Source organism: Gouania willdenowi, chromosome 13 (genome assembly GCF_900634775.1).
Source record: "Gouania willdenowi chromosome 13, fGouWil2.1, whole genome shotgun sequence".
NCBI classification, from domain to species: Eukaryota; Metazoa; Chordata; class Actinopteri; order Blenniiformes; family Gobiesocidae; genus Gouania; species Gouania willdenowi.
The window spans coordinates 3681922-3705091 of record NC_041056.1 but is presented as its reverse complement, the minus strand read 5'-3'; the positions used below and the strand labels follow the sequence as shown (position 1 = coordinate 3705091).

The 23170-nt window shown below is 44.2% G+C and overlaps 1 protein-coding gene across 1 annotated transcript in view; it reads left to right on the top strand.

Moving 5' to 3' along the window:
* Positions 1–22749, top strand: part of pak4 (p21 protein (Cdc42/Rac)-activated kinase 4) — a 39136-nt gene extending 16387 nt beyond the window's left edge. The window contains exons 2-11 of the mRNA XM_028465632.1: positions 1806–2033; positions 3293–3474; positions 3562–3763; positions 11195–11422; positions 12184–12642; positions 13342–13475; positions 13943–14069; positions 18006–18131; positions 19503–19637; positions 21373–22749. Of these exons, the coding sequence (XP_028321433.1) occupies positions 1833–2033; positions 3293–3474; positions 3562–3763; positions 11195–11422; positions 12184–12642; positions 13342–13475; positions 13943–14069; positions 18006–18131; positions 19503–19637; positions 21373–21528 (1950 nt within the window). The 5' untranslated portion in view covers positions 1806–1832 and the 3' untranslated portion in view covers positions 21529–22749. The remainder of the gene's footprint in view (positions 1–1805; positions 2034–3292; positions 3475–3561; positions 3764–11194; positions 11423–12183; positions 12643–13341; positions 13476–13942; positions 14070–18005; positions 18132–19502; positions 19638–21372) is intronic.
* Positions 22750–23170: the final 421 nt, after the last annotated feature.

The window sequence follows — 23170 nt, the reverse complement described above, 5'->3', positions numbered from 1 at the left end:
GTGGACTTGGAATTACATGTTGAAATTGAATTATATATATTTACAATTACAAGTACTGCTACTGATTAGATGTTAAAATGGTGAGCCATAATCAGACAGGTTTGGCCTATAGCGCCTCAGCTCAGCATATAGAGGGGGATGGGGGGAGCAGACACATGTGGCTACACAGAGGGAAACTATTAAAGGAGGAAAAGGGCAGAAACATTAGACGGTGGTGGATTATGAGGGTGGGGCTGATGGAGTTAATTTTTCCTTTTTTTTGGGGGGCGGGGGGGGGATCAGATTTCTCTTAGGGTCAGTCCTGCTTTCAAAAAAAGCAGGTGAAGAAAACCTCGCCCGAGAGGGAAACTATGTAGTTTTGTAATTATGTCCCGTAGCTACAATGGTCCTCAGCACTGACCGCTTACAGCAGACATGGGCAACTGGTGGGGCTCCAGTGCTGAGCGTGTCCCCCCCCTCACCTATGCACACCTGCTGCAGAGGTCAAAGGTCACGCTCTCAGACTGAATGCTGCTCATTGGCACTAATAGAACATGCTGAACCAGCATTTCACCAACAGGAAGTATTTCCTATCTTCTGTGTCTGAGAGGAAAGTAAATACAGTTTGCACTGATCATTTAGAGCTGATTCTTCCATAAGGGATGCTGATAATGTTGTGTTTGTATTATATTAAAGGGAATTTTAAGTACATGCACACTTTCCACTTTTTTATTTCATAATTTTCACTCAGGTTTGAGTTTTTCTTTTATTTCCACCTGTGACAGAAAACACTTTGTATTCCTGAATTGATGATGTCTAGTTTTGGATTTAAAACATTTATAGGAAATTATGTTTCCCTCTCTCGTATTAATATTTAATACCTGTCTGACATTTAAGCTTTCTCATAAGCAAATGTTCTTTTGTTTTCCATTTCCCATTGGCTGCCTTTGGTGCTCACTTCCTGGTGTTTAAAGGAAATCCTGTTTGTTGATCCACGTCCAGGCTCATTGGGAGAAGCTTAGTTTGAACATGTTTCTAACGAGGGGCAACATCCCTTTTTATTATTAGGGTGGGGGGTAGACAATATTAATCTGTCAAATTTTAGAAAGCAATTCCTGGAGGGAATAGGAAAATAAATGTTATACATTCAGAACTAAAGTCAAAGAATACACAAACATTTACACAAATTATGGCCAATTAATATGCCACAAAACTTAGAAACATTTTTGTGTTTATTGTTTAAATCATTGTTTTGAACCCATTTAAACCCCTTTTGTAAAACAGTTTTTATCTGTGGGTATTTGGTGTTTTCTCAGCTATGATGTTGTGAGATCTGCTTTGTTTCATGGTCTTTGTGCTGTGAGCTTCACTTGGTTTCTGAGGCGAGTCCAGCTTTGGCTTCAAAGGGTCGTGCTGTGAACGATTGTATTAAATCTGCAGGCCGTGGGCTCGGTACTGTGACTTCAGCTCTCTAACTCGTGACCCACCGCTTTTATCCACATCACTTCATCTGTTCTCATCCTGTTTTTTGTTCTTCTAACCAGTAAAAAAGTGCTTCTGTTTGACTCCAGGGAGTGTCTCTAGTTAAATGTCAACACACAGAGAGGTCGACGAGGGCTTGTTTTCCAACACATGGCTGATCATGATCAGGGTTATTTATTTTGCAAGAATTATGTTTTGTCAAATTCATCGTATTGGCGTCACATATGCAGCTGTAACACACAGCGTTGCTGGATGTTGTTGACCTGCCTGGTGTTTGTAAAAGCTCAAAATGGAAAGTTCTTCCAGGTAATCTAATGACGTCTTGTGCCTTCTTCTCTCTCCAGCTCTGATGCTCGGCTGCTGCCGCCAACATGTTCACCAAGAAGAAAAAATCTCGTATCCAGATCTCGGCGCCGTCTAACTTCGAGCACCGCGTGCACACGGACTTTGACGAGCAGGAGCAGAAGTTTGTCGGCTTGCCTCGGCAATGGCAGTCACTCATCGAAGACACGGCCAAGCGGCCCAAACCCTTCATCGACGCCACGGTCATCACCACGGTGGAACCACGGAAGGTGAGAATTGGAAACGAATGAGCAGAACAACAGTGTCGAAGATGCTGAGGCTGAAAATCATCAGCAATGATTCACCTCAGAAACGATCAATAACATCAGCTCCAATTTTATTCATTTATCATGTCTCAATACATTTTTCACTTACCAATCTACCCAAAGAGATATCAACACGAATCATACATACCTTTATGACTTGTTTGTTAGTGTGGAATGTTAGAAAAGCCTTGACAGAGAACAATAGTCAGCAACGACAGGTATGAGAAAAACTGAGCCATTTAATATTAATCAAAAGGTTAAATACATTTTAACATTGAATATAAAAAATATTCTACAAGTGACTAAAATAAGTAAATAGAAATTTACAAGACACCAAATAACACCTGAATAAATTCAATAACAACAAAAACTAGGCAAGACCTGTATTCGGAAGGTGAATATGTATTTAGCGATTGAAAATTAAAAAAAAATGGCAAATATTACATCCTGTACCTTGAGTGAAGGTCAAGGTCACACATTGAAAGGAAATGTTGTTCAATGGTACCAGTCTGAGCACTGTATCTCAATTTGTGGCTAAGTTATAGGAGAAAAAGTTTTGTTTTTTTAACATCATGAACTTTGACCCCTATCGATCTTTTTACTGGTAGGTTGTACGGCTTCAGTCCAATTAAATAAAATACTCCACTTGAGATGAGCTTTTCATAAATGGAAGCTTCGAACTTGAATGATAAATATTCAAAGCGATATGGAAAATTTGGGGTTTTGACACGACCTTGACCCTGATCTTGACATTTTGGCTCCAAAAAATGTTGACTGCACATCTTTGACATTGCCCCTATGAGATGACAAACGTGTCATTTGTGCTGCATTAATAGCCTAGGAGGAGTTCCTTGACAAAGGAGTTGCGGCAGAAAAATAACAACTCCTACAAGAACAATGTATTTGTTATAAAGTGCAAAATATCCACTAGTTTAACTTACGGTAAATATAAGCATATTCTACTATTAAGTAGACCTGAAAATAATAATTTGATTAAAAAAAAACTTTACAATCAAAAAAATGTTTTCAATCAAAGAAGAAAAGTATTAAAAAGCAAAAAAATATATTTGAGACTCAAATAATATCCTTTGAACACTTTTTTTCTTTAAATAAAATGCTCGTATTTTGCCAGTAGCGGACCCATATGCAATATCAATATAGAATTGGGTTTTGCTAAATAAAACCACTGCATGCGACAGTTTAAATGTGATCTGATTCTGCAGACCATCGTACGAGGAAACAAGCTAGCAGTGGACGGCTCGCTGACATGGCTGCTGGATGAGTTCGACACCATGTCTGTGACGCGGTCCAACTCCCTGCGACACGGCAGCCCCCCCATTCAGCCTCGCAGGGACTCCGACTCCTCAGGAGGACGAGACCCTCCCATCAGACGCTACTCAGACAGGTAAGGAGATGAACCTGAGGGAGGTCAGAACCCATCCAAGCTTTAGCAGTTTACTCACATCTGTAATGTCGGTCATGTGACTTTCAGAGACCGACCCAGTCACGACCAATATGGCGGTGGAGGCGACCCAAGATCCATTCAGCGGGGACTGCGAACGTCTCAACGAGACGAGGGAGGTCAGAGTCGGCCTCAGCAGCAGCCTCGAGGTCAGGAGCCCAGCAAAGTCAGACCTGGATCTGGACCCCCACCTCCTCCTCACAGAGACCGAGAGCATCGAGACCGGGACCAGGTGGGACCACAGCAACAACAACAACAATCAGTCACTAAAACACAAACTGCCTCACAATAATAATACCAATGCAGTACATAACAGGGTCAGTTGAGGTTGGTCAGCCTCACCAAAAAAATTTAGGAAAGTCATAAAACGAAAGGATAAATAGACCGATTTTCTGTCTTTTATAACTTAGATTTACAAAATATAACACAGAAATCTAATGGTAAATATATAAAAGTTTTTAATAAATATTTTAATAAATGAAAATGAAATCTCAAGCAGAAACAGACTCAGAGATGAAAACTGTCTTCCTTTAATGATGGGACTTAAAGGAAAGAACAGAACAGGATAGAGAAAAAACATTAGAGCATGACAAAAACGGGGCAGTTTGAACGCAGATTTTAAGTGATAAAAACGTTAATTTTAACAGTAATCGGCCCTATTTTGCACTTCCACATGCAACTGCTATAAACAGTTTGTAAGGCACCGACAATATTAATGCAATAAATGACACACAAAGATACGATTTTGTGACAAATCTTTCTATAATTTAGGGACGTTCACTGGGGTTGTTCTTGGAGATATTGCAGGATTATAGAACAAATTGTGAGCCCTTCCAAATATTTTTGCGTTTTAACAAATTTATGAATTTGACAGTACTAAGATATCTACAACTGAATTATTTGGTAAATGACACAATTATTAATGCTTTCTCTCTCATTTAAAATTTTTCTTGTAGGATGATTTGTATGCGCTAAAGAGCCAGATTTGGCCCCTGGGCCTTGAGTTTGACACATGTGTATTAGAGTATCACCAGAGATCAAAAATAAAGGGCAGAGATCAAAAATAAAGGGCAGAGATCAAAAATAAAGGGCAGAGATCAAAAATAAAGGGCAGAGATCAAAAATAAAGGGCATGTAGGAGGTCACATGAATACAGCGAACATTAAATTGTTACTTAAACCAGACAAAAACCCCATATTACCCTCAAGCTATCGTCCCATCTCACTTATTAACACAGACTTAAAAATTATTTCCAAAGCACTCACATCCAGGTTAGAGAAAGTAGTACAGTCAATTATACACCAAGACCAGACAGGTTTTATTAAAAATAGACACTCCACAGACAATGTGAGAAGACTGTTTAATGTGATCAACATGGCACAGAACTCTAAAAAGAAAACAATAATCTTGTCACTCGATGCAGAAAAAGCATTTGATAGAGTAAACTGGTCATTCCTCCTAACTGTCCTTGGCAAATTTGGCTTCGGAGAATCATTCATACAATGGATCTCCACCCTGTACAATAAACCTAAGGCCTCAGTAACCACAAACAAAATAACATCCCAAAGCTTCACACTGCAGAGGGGAACCAGACAAGGCTGTCCACTCTCACCTTTGCTTTTTGCAATATTCGTTGAACCTCTCGCAGCAGCTGTACGTCAGAACTCTGTTATTAAAGGAATCCACTCATCCATCTCAGAACACAAAATTAATCTCTACGCGGATGACATTTTACTCTATTTGGAAGAACCGCAATCCTCTTTAGAGGAAGTATTTAATCTAATAAACAGCTTCTCTAAATTATCAGACTATTCCATTAACTGGACAAAATCATCAATCCTCCCTTTGACAAAAAACTCTTGGAATCCTGCACACCAAAATCCACAACACCCCTCCACCACAAATACAATTAAATATCTAGGCTTAAATATATCACCAAACTTAAATGAATTAATTAAACTAAATCATGATCCGATGTTGGACAAAGTCACAGAAGATCTGCGGAGATGGAACAATCTCCCCATCTCACTACTTGGCAGGATAGCCTCAGTTAAAATGAAAATCTTACCAAAAATAAACTACTTGTTCTCAATGATACCACTAAAACCACCAAAACAATGGTTTCAAAGATTAGATTCTACAACTACAAAATTCTATACTAGAAATAAAAAACCTAAAATAAGCCTTTCTACCCTTCAAAAAAACAAAGACGAGGGTGGTTTAGAAGCCCCTAATTTCATGCATTATTACTTAGCAAACCAAATACTATATTTAACAGAATGGCTAAATCCAAAAGAATACTACAACACCTGGCTAGAAATAGAACAGTTAGACTGCAAACACATTAAACTCTCTGATCTCCCTTTTATCACTGCGACCCTCAAACATCACAACTGCTTTAAAAACCCACTAATTGCCTCCACACTGACTGCATGGTGGAAAGCCCTGGACATCACAAATGGCCAATTAAAAACTAGTATACTCTCTCCAATCTGGCACAACCCCGACTTTAAAAATAAAAAAACACCACTCTATCTGAAGACATGGGAAGAGAGTGGAATCACTCATCTCCAAGACCTTTTTGAAAATGACAAGATCAGGTCATATAACAATCTAACCCAAGCATTCGATATAAATAAAAGTAACTTTCTACAGTACTTACAAGTAACAGAGACAATAAAGAAAACCACTCCACTAGACTTAACTACGTTACAACCTCCAGAACTGGCTATATATATGAAAAAAATCTCAACAAAATCAAAAAAACTCTCAAAAATATACAGAGCGCTTTCGAACACTAACTGTAATTACTTACCAATCGCGAAGTGGGAGGCCGAACTCTCAATCACCCCGAGCACTGATTTCTGGGCAGAAATTTGTTGTAATACTTTTAAGATGACAAAAAACACAAACCTTCAGCTAATTCAATACAAGGTCCTCCACAGATCCCACATTACCCAACAGAAAATGCATAAAATGGGCTTCTCAGCAACAGACATCTGCTCTCAGTGCACCCAGAATACAGCGGATTCCTATTTACATGCCTTATGGCTTTGCTCCCCAGTTCAACACTTTTGGATTCTAATCACTGAAAAACTGTCCTCCATTTTGGACTACAGAATTCCTTTATCTCCAAATCTTTGTTTGATTGGAGACCCGACAATGCTTCAACCTCCAGCAAACCAATCACAATCAATCCTTGCGGCACTAGCCATAGCAAAAAAAAACAATATTACTAAATTGGAAAGACAAAAAATCCTTAAACATAAACCAATGGCAAAATCTCCTCACAGAATTTATTTCCATGGAAAAGATGTCTGCTCTCAGAAAACAAAAAAAAATAACGTGCTTTGAGGAGCGTTGGACTCCTTTTTTAATTGCATTAAATCTAAATTTTTAAAAGCCTGATGATCTAGCCTGCAAGCGACTGCCAGCACCACTCTTTACTAACGCACTAGCCCAACTGTAGGCCGGGGCCGCCTTGGGCCTCTGGGGTGGTCTTGGTCAGGATGGCTGGGGTGGGTTGCCGGGGTGCCTTGTTGCCTCAGCACGGGTGTGCATTCCTTCTGGGTGTTCACGGGGTCCCGGGGCTGTTTGATTTGGCGCCGTTGCCCCTTGCATGCGCATCTGGTTGGTCTCTGGGGCTGGGGCCCTGCGTGCTCCCCTGCCGCTCCTTCCCCTTGCTCCCTGTCCCCCTGTCTCGTCCTCCCCCCCTCCTCCTCCTTTGCTCTTGCGCCCGCCATCCTGTGGGGTTGGGTTTGGGGGGCTCCCGTTGGCCTGGGGCGCTGGTGGGGGGGCTGTGGCTCCCGCCTGGGGGGCGGGCGGTGCCGTGCCGGGTGGGTTGGCTGGGGGGTGGTCTCGTTGGGGGGCCTGGGGTGGTGGGGTCCTTGGCTCCGGTCCGGGGGGATCCGGGGTGGGGGTAGCTTTGGGGGTGGCTGCTGCCCGGGGTCGGCGATTGCCTCCTGGGTTGCTGGGTGGCGGGGTGTGGCTGTGGGTTGCTCCGTCGGCCCTTGCGGGTCCTTGGCTTGGCTCCCTGGGGCGCACCTTTGCTAGGGATGTCGCTTGCGCGACGGGCTAGGCGGGGCCCCCTCGGGGGCTTTTTGTACGACCGCAATGGCCGGGGTGTGGACGTTATGGCTAGGGGGTGGGGTGAGGGGTGCTATGGGGCCTCCCCGGGGGTCGTATTGGGCGGGTGTGCGGGGGCGCGGCGCGTGGTTCCTGGCCCGGTGGATCCGCGTTGGGATTGGCTGGTCTGCTGGCTGGGTGCACCGGGCGCCGTGGGCGCGATTCCGGGGCGGGGGTGCCCCGGGGGCGGATCCTTGGGCTACGTGTCCGGGGAGGTGCTCTCCGGCCATCTGCCCGGGGACCGGCCGCGGCTCGTGGCGGCGCTGCGCAGCCTTGGGCGGGGCGGGGCTGGTGGCCTTGGGCCCGCTGTTGTTTGGGGTGTGCTGGCGTCGGGGGGGTGTCTCGTGCCGGTGCGTGGGTCGTCGGGGATTGCCTCCGTGGGGGGGGGGGGGCTCTATTGGCGCCGTTGGTGTGGGGGGGCGGTTCCGGGCTGGGGGTGCTTCGGTACTCTGGCTTGCCGGTCCGTGGCTGGCGGGATGGCCCTGCTTGGCGGTGGATGGCGTCCTCTCTCGTCGGGGGGGCCGGGGCCGCCTCCCGGTGGAGAGTGTTGTATCGTGGCGCCGGGTGGGCCTGTGCTGGCCCTGGTGCGGGCATGGGCCTCCCCCCCGCTCGGCCGCTCCCCTTGGTGGCGGGGTGGCGTTGCTCCGGGCCGGCGGGCGGCGGGGGTCGCCCCCTGGGGCGCCGGGGGATGTTGTTGGTGCCTGGCTGTGCCCGGGGGTGGGGGGTGTCGCCGTGCTCCGCGGGGCCGGCGCGGTCTGGGGGGTGCCGTGGGGGGGGGTCTCCGGCTGTGCTGTTCCGGGGCCCGCAGTGCCACTTGCCCGTCTGCGCCATCTACCCTCTCGCGTGGCCCGCCACGCGGACGGGCCCGGCTCACACTGGACAGGCCTCCTACATGTTCACTTCACCCCACTCCCAGCTGGTCTGGCTCACTCACAAAATGCACCACACACCAATACCCAACCCTTGGGGGGCTGGATGGTGGGGCTGGGGGTGGAGGGGGCCGCCACCTGTGTTACTATGTAGTGGCGTGGGGGCGGCCCTCCCACCTCTAGTTGCCCTACTAATCCCTCCAATTTTAATCGCATCTCAACATGTCACCCCCCGGAGGGTGTATCATCTTTTACACCCTCCGGCCTATTACACCACATACACATAAATCCACAGAGGCTGGAGGGGGAGCACCGCTCCCCTCCATCCCCCTTCTTTTAATTACACCCCATACATTCACCAAACACACACATTCACACAGGGGATCGGGAAGTGCCTCTCCATTGGGGAATGGAGAGGCACCATAACAGGGTGGTGGGTTGGTACACATATTTGGGCCTCTCCGGTGGGGGCCTGGCCCCTCTGTTGGTGGCTGGGCCACTGCATAGAGCAAAAGCACATCAAGATGGTGCGGTCGGGCGTGGCGGTGGGTCTCGGGGGGGCTTTGCCGGGGTCTCTCCTTGCGGGGTCTTTCCGGGCTGTGTCGGCCGGGTGGGGCGCGGGGGTGCCTCTCCCCCTTGGGTGTGGCTTGGTGCTTGCTTTGTCTCCTGGTGGCCTTGGGGGCGGGCCCCGCGGTGTGCGGGCCCGGGGCGGCCTGCCTCGCCGGTTTGGGGGGTGGGTGTGCTGGGGGGGTGCTGGTGTCCTCGCCGGGGTTGGGGCGGGGTTGCTTGGCGCCTCGGGGTGATGCTGTTTACTGGGGGGCGGCGCTAGCTGTTCCGGTGGTGGAGGTTGCTGTCGGCCGCCTGGTGGGTCTGTCCTGCCGTTTGCGGACTGGTGGGTGGGTCCGGGGCATCTTTGGCTGGGGGCTGCTGTCCCGCACTTGATGTGTGCTGTTGGGGTGCCTCCGTCCCCGCGGTGGGGATCGCCGGTTGCTCGCGGGCCGGCGGGGGGCGCTGCTCCGTGGCTGGCGCTGTCCGGGGGGCGGCGGGCCCTGGGCTGCTGGCCGTGGGCTGTCCGGGGCTGTGCGGTCCTGCTGGGCCGTGGCCGGGTCCCGGGCGGGGGTGGGGGATGCGTCCCGGGGGGCTTGGCCCGGGGGCTTGCCCTTGGGGGGTCCTGGTCCCGGGGGGTGCTCCTGGGGCCCGGGGTGCTTGGCCTGCTGGCCGGGCCGGTCCTGGCGGGGGTCTTTCGGGGCGGGTGGCGCGTGCCGCGCCCTTGCGTACCTACTGGTACGGCCCCTGCTTGGGCAGTGCCCCGTGAGGTAGGGTGTCGGGGGCCGGAATAGGGGGCCACATCCCGGCGGGGCGGTCTGGCTTGGCCCTTGGAGGGGGCCCTGGCTTTAAAAAAAAAAAAAGAACTGAAGCTCGTGGCGCGGGCGGCATCAGTGAAGGGTGATCTGGGGCGCCGTGGGGGGCTAGGTTGGGGTGCCTGGGGGCCGGCGGGGAGACTCCCAGCGGCCCCCTGGTGCCTTATGCGGCTTGGGGTGTGGTCGTCCTCCCTGGGCGGGCTGCTCCTGGTGCTGCATCCGTTCCGGGTCCTTCTGGCCTGGGGTCGGGCCCCTGCTGGCTCTGGGCTCGCCGGCGGGTGCCCACTGGCTGCCTGTTCGGCGCGGTTCTGGTCGTCTGCTGGGTGTGGGCTTCGGCTCCTCCGCTGGGGCCTCGGGCAGGGAGTTCTCTGGGCCCTCCCCTCGGGGGGTTAGGCGCGGGGGTGGGGTGGGGGGGTGGGGGGGTCGATGGGGTGGGGGGTCTGGGGGTTGGGGGTGGGATCGGTGGCGTGGTGCGCTGGGTCCTTGGCTCCTTGGGGCTTTCTCGGGTGTGTATGGGGGGGCGATGGCTGCCTCTCGGCTTGGGATCTTGGGGGCGTTCGGGGGACTGCTTGGCCGTGGGGTGGTCGCCGGGGGCCCTTAGGCTGCCTGCTCTTGCTGCTGGCCTGACTGCTTCTTCGGGCCCGGGGGCGGCTCTTGGGTTTTGCAGTGGCGGTACTTGGAAATACATTTGTCATGGATGCACTGGCCTTGGGCTGTGGGATAACACTCATACTGGGCTCAACCTTAGACACGTTGTTCCCAAATACCTGTTTTATGGAATTTCCACTCACCTCTTCCTCTGTTCACAGCCACCACCATTATTCCTAAACCACACACTGGTCACCAAACTGGCTTGACAACACAACAATAAACACAATATACACAACCACAATTTCACATCGCATCACTTAAAACTATTCCTCACCCATTCCATATCCTATCTTGTATCCCTCTTCCCTGCTAACTTCCCCACCCCCCTCCAACCCCTCACCTTGGTGTATCACCAGAGGGTTAGACCACGCACTGCAGATCAGGATTCGTCAACCCCAAAGTCAGGGTACCTATAGATAAAAGAAAAGAGAGGGACATTTTATAAGACAAACAATTCACATTGAAATGAATGGGAAATAAAGATAGAGAACTGTTGTCTGTGAGAAAAATGTTGTGTTCTGTTTGGATACATGTACAGTATATACTTATACTGTATGTATATATGTGTGTGTGTGTGTGTGTACATATATATACACACACATTGTAGTCATTATTCATCTAGAGCTTCATGTCTGACACGTCCTTGTGTGGGAGCAGGTGATCCGACGAGACCCGCCCAACGACCACAGGCCCAAGTCCAGCTACCAGCCTCGGGACGGCAGCCCTCAGTCCCCTAGAGACAAGAGGCCCCTCTCGGGCCCCAACATCCGCACCCCCAACCTGCCGGTCAGCGATGGTGTGATGAAGACGGCCCAGCAGAGCACGCGGCCGTTCAACACCTACCCGAGGACGGACAGCGAGGGCGGCCGCAGCCCCACGGGACAGGTGAGGATGGAGCTGCTCCACGCTGCATTAGGGATTGTCATTTTAAAGCTTTTATTTTGTAGAGCGGTAATATTTAGCTGGTGTCGCACTCCATATAGACGCAATGCTGCTCAATAACTTTTCTATAAGCCTGATTGATGGTTGTTCGGTCAGTGTTAATTTGAACTGCTTGCATTTGTTTTTGTTTCCTTTGTTCGTCTTTTTGTTTGCTGTAAAGCTCTTTAAATGCCTTAATGGCCACGTTTACATGATGTTTATTCATTTGGAATTAATTATTCATAATTAGTTATTCGGACTTCAAGTATTTTGCTCCGTGTTTACTTGGAAATAGTAATTCCAAATTGAGGTTTATGTCCAACACTTGCTTCGGGCAGCCATCTTGGATTATGTGCTCACCAGCGCGTCATCGCGACAGGAGGAGCATGTGCAGAATTGAATTAATTTAAAGCAGAATTAAACGTATACAAGGTCAAGGAATTGAAATCAGAATAAACCAGCCACTTACTTTAGATTTAGGTTTCATTTGGAATGATCATTTTAATTTGGTATTAAGTGTTTACAAGGTCAGTTTAAAGAGGATTTAATTTTGATCCTGAATTAAAAAGGAATTAAAGCCCTCATGTAAACGTAGCCATTGTTGAACTGTGCTATTCACATCAATTGTTTTTTTTTTCCGGAAGTAACACACATTTACTGTATATAAACTATTGATCACTATTATGAATATCCTTCACTGATGTTTCCTCCTCCTCTTCCTCCAGCCGGGTCGTCACCATGAAGCCGTCCCTCAGAACGGCCCCTCCAGCGGCTCCGCCCGCGGCTCCCCGCGGTCCAAGCCGCCTGTCAACCACCAGCATCCCCATCACGCCTCCCACCCCATCTTGAACCCTGAGGCCCCTCAGCACCCGCACACCCCCCACCCCAACGTCCCAGCTCCGCGGCCTCCCATGTCCTCGGGGCCCGCGGCCCCCGGTGCTCCCCCCCAGGGCCACTCGCCTCAGCGGGAGCCACAGCGAGTGTCACACGAGCAGTTCCGGGCTGCGCTGCAGATGGTTGTGGATCCCGGGGATCCACGGACGTACCTGGACCACTACATTAAGATCGGAGAGGGATCCACTGGGATCGTGTGCATCGCTACGGTGAAAACCACCGGGAAACTGGTGGCTGTGAAGAAGATGGACCTAAGGAAGCAGCAGCGCCGAGAGCTGCTCTTCAATGAGGTATTAAAGGGGACATTATGCTATTTTTCACCCATCTCCATTTGCTTTAAGAACCCCAACAGCATAGTATTTGAGGTTTATTTTATTCAATTTAATGAATTAAATGTAACGAGTTTCTTTTGAAAAATTTGTAATGGGAAAGTAAAGTTATACGTGCGCAGGTGCACACCTCATCCTAAAAAGAAGGGAATAATGGGAGCCTGTTCCTGATTGGGAGCTGATTTGTTTTGGTTTTTATTTATATTGACCATGCGTGATTGGTCAATACATGTAGCTCTGTTTGTGGAGAGGGGCGGGGTCATAAAGAAGGGAGAGACTCGACAGTGAGAGGATGGAGATATTCACACAGACAGAGGTGAAATGTGAGGGAAACGAGTGAAAAAGAAATCAGAGCAAAGTTTGGACACATTGTTTTATGTTCATGGACATTTCCAGAGCAGAGAGTGGACCGAGCCATCTAAACATTTGAAATCATCAGGATCCACAAACAACCTGCACAGACTTCAGACAAATGACTAACACACAGAAAAATCCACCAATCACTCTAAACTGTGCTACTGATAAAGGTCCAAGGTCGTACTCGACACACAGAGGTGTGGTGTGGTGTGCGGTGGAGGGTTAACCCTGTGAGAGCTGCAGCAGCAACGCCATAGCAATGGAGTCATGTTTCACTGTTCTTGTTTCCATGGTAACCCACAGGTGGTGATCATGCGGGACTATCACCACGAGAATGTGGTGGAGATGTACAACAGCTACCTGGTGGGAGACGAGCTGTGGGTGGTCATGGAGTTCCTGGAAGGAGGAGCTCTGACGGACATTGTGACGCACACTAGGTATTAAGCTGTGTGTGTTTGTGTGTTTGTGTGTGTGTGCGAGTTCTCTGACAGGTTCTACAGAAGATAAACAGTGTGTCCAGCAGAGGGCAGTGTCTCCCCAAAGTCTGCATAGATGAAAATAAACGTTTTTTAAGATATTCTCACAGCTGTGTTCATAGCACAATCACAGAGTTTTTCATTATCTGTAAACTTTAAAGGAATAAAACAAAAGTCAGTATTTGTTTATTTTTTAACACGCATTAAAAAAAATCTCCTCAAACTTGTGTTTATTAAATATAAAAAATATGTAATGTGTATTATTCCTAAAAATGTTTGCTCAAATTTCCTTTTTTACTCTTTGTTTTAATTATGGTAATAAAATTCCAATTAGTTATAGAAACATTATTTTTGTGATTTTTTTAAATTCTATTTTCATAGACGTTTTTCACTTAAAATGGATGCTTCTGGTTTCTCTCCCTTCTCAGGATGAACGAGGAGCAGATCGCCACTGTGTGTCTGTCCGTCCTGAAGGCGCTGTCCGTTCTCCACACGCAGGGCGTGATCCACAGAGACATCAAGAGCGACTCCATCCTCCTCACCCACGACGGACGGGTGCGTAACACACACAGCGTGTTTCAAAGCAGGGTCAAAAAGTGTTTTGGTATTTGGCAAAAAAAAAAATGAAAGCATTGAAAGAATTCATAAGGTAGTAAAACACCTGCAGAAATAAACAAACACAATGCCCCTAGTGTTCAAACTGTGAAGTGCACAGAATAAGACAATCATTTCAACCACGAGTCAAACTCAAGGGGGCAAATCCGGCCCTTTAGAGTTAGATCATCAAATTCCGCCCGCAGGAAAAAGTTCTAAGACAGAGAAAACATAAATTACTGTCCAAATTTCCAAATAATTCAGTTGTAGATAAATCAGCTCAGATATCTAAATACACAATTCCGTGAGCTCTTTTCACACGACTGCAGTCATTTTATAATTCAAATTGTTCAAAGAAATCAATTTTCCTGAAATGATATCACATTATTTACGCAAATTAAGAGAAAATCCAGCAGGGACTGATATCTGTTACTTATTTTATATTATTTACATACTTTATGAATGATTTATACACCATGTAAAGTACAAACTTGGGGACTTTAATGTTGAAATCGCTCGTTTTCCCGCATAAAATCTGTGGCCCACTTAAGATCCAATTACTTCGCTTTTGGCCCCTGAACTAAAATGAGATTGACAGAGATTGAGATTTAAGCATTCATGTGGCTCCCACACATACATTAAGAACTTTATATTGTTTAACTACTGGGGGTGTGACGAGATCTTGTGCCTGGAGATCTCGCGAGATTAAATTCTGTCTCGCAAGATTTTTTTTTTGTGTTTTTTGTTTTGTGTTTTTGTGATTGTGAGCTATCCAAACTTCTACTTGTGACCTGTGGGGGCAGTAATGTGCCTAAACCTTTTCCTAGAAGGAAAAGAAGAAGAGAAGGAGATGGAGTAAATTTTAGTTTTAGTTTCAATTTGTGGAAGAATAAGTTTATTAAAAGCTCATACTTACATTATGCATGTAAAGAGTTATAATAAAACATTTCAAAATGCATGTGCAACTCTGTTAACTATAAGTCTGGGTCCAGTCATATATTTGTCTCGTTCTCCTGAGCTGAGTGTAACGTCACACCCCGACTAACTACCAGTAGGATTAGAAATAAAATGCTTCAGTTTTATGGCTTCATGTATTTAAAAATACTCCCCAACCATCCTCTTCCTCACTGGCTGCGTTACACTTTATGAACCATTACATACGTATCTTTTATTAAATGCTCAGTAGAATGAAACATGTTGGCCGACGCACCACTTCCTGTCGCTTATGCACAAGTTTGTGCCTTCCACAAAAAATGAAACCGAAGAAGAAGAAAAAACGAAGCTGTGGCGTCACAGTCAGCAGATCAGACCTAAACACAAGCTGTGCCAGTCAAAGCAGGAGAAAGCAGAGGCGTTTCTTTTAGACACATATTTCATTTGTAGAAAAGAGTCGCTTTGACATTAGAAATTTCTTTTCATCGACATAATAAGCATTTTTTTGTCTGCATGGTGCCTTTAAGACATAATACATGCAAATTCAACATTAATGTGCCCTGGTTTACACTTCTACATATAAATGATTTATAAATAAGGAAATATGTGAGTATATCAGTCCCTGCAGGATCTTCACTTAAATTTCCCTGATTTTGAGAATTTGGAGAACTTTCATGGGGTAATTTGAGGAAAATTTGCCAGATTTTGTAAAAATGTGGAATTGTTTCAACAATTTGAGATTAAAAATGACTTCCGTCATGTGATATAAGCACTGGAAAACTGAGCTCTGCAAATATTGTGGATTTTAATTGAATTTATGTATTTAAAGGGACTGAGATGTCGACTGAATTATTGGTCATTTTCAAAATGTTTCTTGTTTTTTCTATTATTTTTACGTTCTCGAGTGGGCCGAATTTGATGCTCTAAAGGGCAGGATTTGGCCCCCGCGCCTTGAGTTTGACACTTGTGATTTAAGTACTCACATAAAATTGTATTAATCAAGTTTTACGTGAGCACGTAAAACTTTAATAAATTAAAAAAAATAAATTAAAAAAATCATGTACTTCAGCTAAAGAATGAAGAAATAAGCTAAAGTTTTGAATTTTTTTTAAATGCTATATTTTTTTCATTTCTAACAATTCTTTAGCAAAAATTAAGTCGTGTGCGTGCGTGCGTGTGTGTATGTGTGTGTGTGTGTGTGCGTGCTCGTGTGTGTGTGTGTGCGTGTTTAAAAGTGTGTCAGTGCCCATAGTGCAGCCTCTGATTGAAAACTAGGTCACCACCAGCCCAATATTTCATGAGTCAACATTGTAATTTAAATTGTTCTTTGCAGAAAGAGAAGAGTGGAGTCGTTTGTGCACAGAGACGTGCAGAGTATGTTTGCTTAGGTTTTCATTCTTCCTAATATTTATTTTGAAATGCATTTCCTTTGGCTGCATCAGCAGAAATTCACCTACAATTTAAAGGGCAGAAAGAGCTGGTTTGACACGTCCTCCACGTGTTTTCTGCAGAGATGAGCAGATGATTTAACCACAGCACAGGAACGTTTCCGGATTGGTCGAGCAGCAGCAGAGCAGCTTTCATTGTGCTTAGTGATTCATTCAAAAGCTCGCCTGAAACTATCAAAGCTTGAGTTTGTGTTCATCCATACTGTTAATGTGTGAGGCTGTTGTGTTGACTGATGGTTGGCTTCACAGTTTGACACAAAAAGGGCAGATTGTGTGTTTTCAGGAAGTCGTTTAGGTGGTAACACACATTCTCTGTTGGTTTGCAAGAAAGGGAAGCGGGCGGTATCGAGTGATTTTCTCGGCAGAGGAGTGTGTGTGTGACATACGGCCCTCAGTTTAATTGTATGCGGCCCCCATAGTAAATGCACAGAATGGTATTAAAATACATAAGAATACTAGAGTACTAAAAAAATTACAACTTTACAATGAAAAAATACAGTAAAAGAAAAGAAAAACACAGAAAATACTCCAGAAACACGCAAAACTAGGACAAAAATTTACAAAACAAGAATGAAAATACACAAAAAAGACTCAAAATAACACAAAATGACAACAAAAGTACACAAAAAGACAAGAAGAACACCAAATAAGTGACTGCCTAAAATGACAAAATTCCAAATAACACAAAATGACTCAAAAAAGATACAAAATGACAGAAAATGACAACAAAAGTACAAAATATTGACATTACAAATACGTGACTCTAAAAGTGATATATTTTACATGAAAAATTCATAAAATGACAACAGAAATGCACATGAAAAACAAACATACACAGAATGACAGAAAAACGTTTGGTTCTTTCCTGTATTAACTCATTAATTGGTCATATTTCTAAATGCTGACATGAATGTACATAATGGGGCCTTTTGATCAAACAAACACATGTTTGTGGCCCCCGCTGGGATAAAGGTTGACCACCCCTTGTTCTAGAGCCTGATTGACTCCAGAGTTTTTCAGATTTTTTTTATTTAAACTTTTCAGTACATTTTTAACAATAATGGTCATATTTGTACAAAAGAAATAAAAATAAATGATTGTTCAGGAATAATTTTTGCCATTTCCTTCAACAATCACAGCTGACAGTCACTACACTGTCAGGCTGACATAAGAGAGGACATATTTACCATGAACAGGATGAAGAAAGCCACAAAAACACATTTTTAACATTCATCATAACCATCAAACACCTGCAGCTGTGTTTACAGAGAAAACCAAACATTGACTGAGGACTAAATATACAGTAGATTGTAACAATGCCACAAAAAAGGTATTATACTTTTTAGTAAAACTATTTGAACAGTGTAATCTGTTTTTATCTGAGCAAAATTAATCATTTAATGGTTCTGTTTTTTTTATTAACTCGTCTTATTCCCATGTTTATCCACTCCTCAAAATGTCCTTGATCTTGTGATGAATGCTTAGAATGATGACGTTTTCATTTCTTCTGTTGCAGGTGAAGCTTTCCGACTTTGGTTTCTGTGCTCAAGTGTCTAAAGAAGTCCAGAGAAGGAAGTCCCTGGTGGGAACGCCGTATTGGATGGCGCCGGAGCTCATCTCTAGGCTGCCGTACGGACCAGAGGTAACGATCACTCTCCTCTAAATACGGTGATAAGGAGCGTTGGTGGAAAAAGTCAGTGGATAGTAGGGCTGAACGATTGTGGAAAACTATCTAATTGCGATTTTTATTCCTCAATATTGTGATTTAATATGCAATTATTTTTTCAAGGGCCTCATGTCGTGTATTTTTCAATGAACACAAGCAATAAATCAAACTTTCATGATAAACGATTTCAGATTTATTTAACCTTTAAATAAATGTAAAATATAAATTTTACAGCACAGATTACAACAATAAAGCAAACATATCTGTGGCTTTACCTCTTCAACATATCTAAATAACTTCACATTTCATGAAACATGTAAACATGTGGACTGCACTTTTTAAACACTCTCGGAACTTAATAGGACAAGAAAAAAAATAGAATAAATTGCAGCCTTTGCGGTTAGAAAATTGCGTTTTCATGATATCAGCAGCCATAGTGGATAGCTTAGGACAGTGTTTCTCAAATTGGGGTACGTGTATCCCTAGGGGTACACGGTGGCACTACAGGGGGTACTTGAGACAGAGGAAAATTAACAAATGAAAGGTTTCATAATGTTTATTTTTAGTTAGAAAAGCTTATCACACTGAATATTACCAGCAACTCACAAAATGATAACAAAAACACACAAAATAAGAGAAAAACATACTGAATGATAAAAATAACAGACAAACAACAACAAAATGGCACCAAAAACACACGCACTAAGAGAGGAAAATACTTACTATTACCAGCAATACACAACATGTCAACAAAGACACACTAAATGAGAGAAAAATAAATGAGAAACATACAAAAACGACACCAAAAACACACACACGGAACAACACACAAAAACACACAAAATGAGAGAAAAATATACTCAATGAATAATAAAAAGAACAGACAAACAACAACAAAACACACAAAATGATGATAGAAATGATCTTGATGAGAACATGAACTGAAAATACAAGAATCAGTCTTGGTCTTACCGTAAATGATAAAAACTATAAAGTAAATCTATTCAGGGGTCACTAATTACTGTTTTATTCCACTTATTTACATAATGAGACTCTTTGAAATGTGTGTTATCACTCATTCATTCCATCATTATGCTTTATAGTTGTTTTTTTTTTTCCAGAATTCTGAGCAAAATGTAGTAGTCGGACAAAGGGGCCAATAAATTTTGAGAGTTACTGGCTTATGAAATGATGACCAATCATGTCACTGAATGGCAAACGCCACCTAGGGGTGTATTCATGTATCGATGATTTTTCAGGACAGAAAGAGTCCGTTGGTCAGGTTAAATGTCCTGTCCAATCTGAGTGTCCCTCCTGTTGACTCCTCCCCCCCCTCCTGTTGTGCAGGTGGACATGTGGTCTCTGGGAATCATGGTCATCGAGATGGTGGACGGTGAGCCGCCGTACTTCAACGAGCCGCCGCTCAAAGCCATGAAAATGATCCGAGACAACCTGCCGCCAAAACTGAAGAATCTGCACAAGGTTCGTTTGAAGCCTCCGTCATTCAGCTCCTCTAACGCGGTACAATCAGAGACGAGTAGAGGAAACACTTCCTAAAGACAACAGCACCACCAACTGATGTCTTCAGCTCCAGATAAACCACACGCATTAACCACAGCATTAGCAGTGAACGCTAGTAGCAGCTTCATTTTCACAGCACGACAGAAGAAAGAAGCCACATGGATGAGGATGGGAGGACATTTCACATTGTGGAAGACATGGGCTGTGTTGTAAATGTCATACTAACATACTGCTTATACTAAGTCATCATGATGTCAAAGTTAGTATGTAGTGCATTTACATTAGATAGTATGGAAAGATTGAGTATGCGAGAAATGCCCAGATGTATACTATATAGGACGTTTTTTAAGAATGCACGGTGGGTACACTAGCTATAGTCAATCGTCCCATGATGCATTGCAAGCAGAACATAAAATTGTTCTAAGACCGGCTTCAAGCTAAAAATCAAACATCCCCTTTTTCAAAACAAAGGCATCTCTTCTTGTCGTCCATTTGTTTTATAAGGCTCTTGTTTTGACGTTAACAGGAAGCACAATCAGTCTCCGAAAATCTCAGAAATGTTGGCGTGAAATGTGTTTCCTCAAGTTTTAAGGATGAAATGAGCCCATGTTGATATTGTACTTCTGGGATGTTTAGTTTAAGGGCCACCTACGACCCAGTTTGACCTCAAGTGGGCCGGATAAAAACATTTCTTTCAATGTTTTTTGTGACGGAAAAAACTAATTCTGTGGGATAATTTCTGAGAATTTTCTAGGTTTTTAAAAATAATTGTGATTTAATATTAACGTAAATAATGTTTTACTGCAACCTCTATCCTATTTTAGCTACAACCTATATGATAATTTACAAAAAGTCCTGTTTTTGCTATATTTTTTACTTTAAACTACATTTTCCTGTGGGCCGGACTAGATGCTCTGGCGGACCAAACTTGGCCCACGGGCCTAGAGTTTGACATGTGTTCTACTTGGTCACTTTCCCAAAACAAACAACACTGCATCTGTTTGAATGGGCAAGCTGCAGAAACGATGTGACAAGTCATTGTTGCCAGATTGGGCTGCTTTCCGCCAAGAAAGTTTAGACTTTAAAACGTAACGTATATCTGGCAACACAGCTAGTTGTGCTAATCCTACGTTTCCCATGAACACGATGTCGTGACGTTGACGTGTCTTACAACAATTGGCTATGTGCTTACGTTAGCGTGATTGTTATGGTTTGGAATCGGAGAAGACGGCTCAAAACAAACAATAGGAGCTGAAATTAAGTTGTAAAATGAGTTAGAAAAGACAAACGTGGAGATATTTATCAGGTGTTGAAAAACCTGAAGTACATAAAAGGAAGGCTGCTGTCGACACAGTATATTGTTTTTAAATTAAATGTTTATATTTTTACCATTTTAATGTATTTCTGCAATAAAATAAAATATGAAACGCTTAAATCTATTCCGTGACACTCATAATATAGTTTATTTTTGCTGCTGGAAAAGAATCTACTAGACATGCTAACTGGTTCATTTAAAGCCCTGCTTATAGTATGTAGTAGACAGTATATACTCATTGAGTTTGTAGTGCATAGTATGTTCGTTTTGACATTTTCAACACAGCCAAAGTTTAAAAAAAAAATTTGGACAAATTTTGTTTTTATATTTTCTTGAGTAAACTTGATAGATGTAGCAGTAAACCTGTCCGTCTGCTCTCAGGTCTCTCCTTTGCTCAAAGGCTTCCTGGACAGGATGTTGGTTCGAGATCCAGCTCAAAGAGCGTCGGCCAGCGAACTCCTCACACACGCCTTCCTGAGCAAAGCCGGACCGCCGTCCTGCATCGTCCCGCTGATGCGGCAGAACAGGATGAGATGAGAGTGGGCGGGAGGTGAAAAGGTCAAAGGTGGCGGAGAGCGAGAGAGGCGTGCAGAGGTTTTTTCTGATACGTGATTATCGCTGAACTTTGGGGAGCGTTATTTCCCCTAAAGAGAAGAGGTGTGTGAGCGTATGTGTGTGCGTGTGTGAGTGTGTGTGTGCGTGCGTGTGTGCGTGTAAACCTGTGGAGCGATCACATGCAACAGACCACTGTTAACTGACCTAAAAAACCAGAACCAGCGTCCCAATTTTCCCCCCTGGACAGTGACGAAGGTGGAAGTTTGAGAAGGGGCGGAGCTTTGTTTTTTTATGCTGCCACGCTTTATTGGACAATCTGGATTTGTTTAGTTTTTTCCACTACAGAGACGTTCCTTCACTGTGGATCCTTTGTTTTCCTCGCCACGCCCCAGAACCTTTTACTACTGAGAGACTTGTTTGTAGCCTGAGAAGTCGTAGGCGTGCCGTTATAAAGAAGAGAATGTACACGACACTACACACTAAGTGAAAAAGGTAAACACTGGAGATGATTTCTTTCCTCCTTCCTGGTTTCTTTGTGTAAGTACAATGAACATAGAGAGAGATATATATCAGTTTGGATGTTTTACCGTCTCTGCTTTTATTGTTTTCCTGGTTGATTTTTAGAGTCTGATGTGATGAATTTTTAATTTTTTTCTTGTTTTAACGTTAAAGGCAGATAGAAGCTGCACACGGCTGATTTCAGTCGATCACTTGCTCTTTTTGAGTCCGAGAACATTAACCCCCAGCGCTGCAGAGCTTTCGCGTCGCTCTCGCAGCGGAACAACGTCCTGTTGGCGCGATCTGGAAAATAAATGTGAATATCTTGAAGTTGGAGGTTTTGAAAGTTTGCAAGAGTGCGAGTATTAACACTTAACACTACAAAAGCTGAACTTATCAACCCTGTGAAGCACATTGTAAAAAAGAATAAGCAGCCTTACTTTGCTCCCTACTGCCACCTACTGACATGGAGCGGTACTACATTAATAGTTATTATTTTATGAATGTTCAGGGCAGTGACCTCCATTTGTTACAAAGTTATGCCATTAAAAGCAGAACTGACATGTTTTTAGTTCCCTACAACAGGGGTTCTCAACCTTTTGGGGTCGCGAGACACTTGGAGCTGGTCACCAGATGCCTTCAAGGAACCTTTAAGAATATTTTTTGAAAATTTTTTGAAGATTTTTACACCAAACTTGCCATATTTTAACCTATTTTCATCTCTTTTTCTTGCCATATTTTTGCTACATTACTCCCATTTCTTCCCTTTCTGCACATTTGTTCCACTTTCAAGACACTTACAAACCATTTCCTTCACTTTTCCCACCTAATGTCACATCTGTTGACCCATTATGGTCACTTTTAACCTCTTTTCACCATATTTAATGCTTATTTTTTTTGCAAATTTAACCACATTCACAATTTGTCATGCCCATTATTTGCCAGTTTAAACTAATTGTTACAATAATGACACTTTGAACCCTTTTATTAACCACTTTTTCTGTCTGTTTTTGGCCACTGTAATTTGCAACTTTTAACCAATTTTTGTGGTTTTTAAAACATTCTATTTCACCACCTTTATCACTATTTTTGGTCACATTTAACCCATTTTATTTCTGGATAAAAT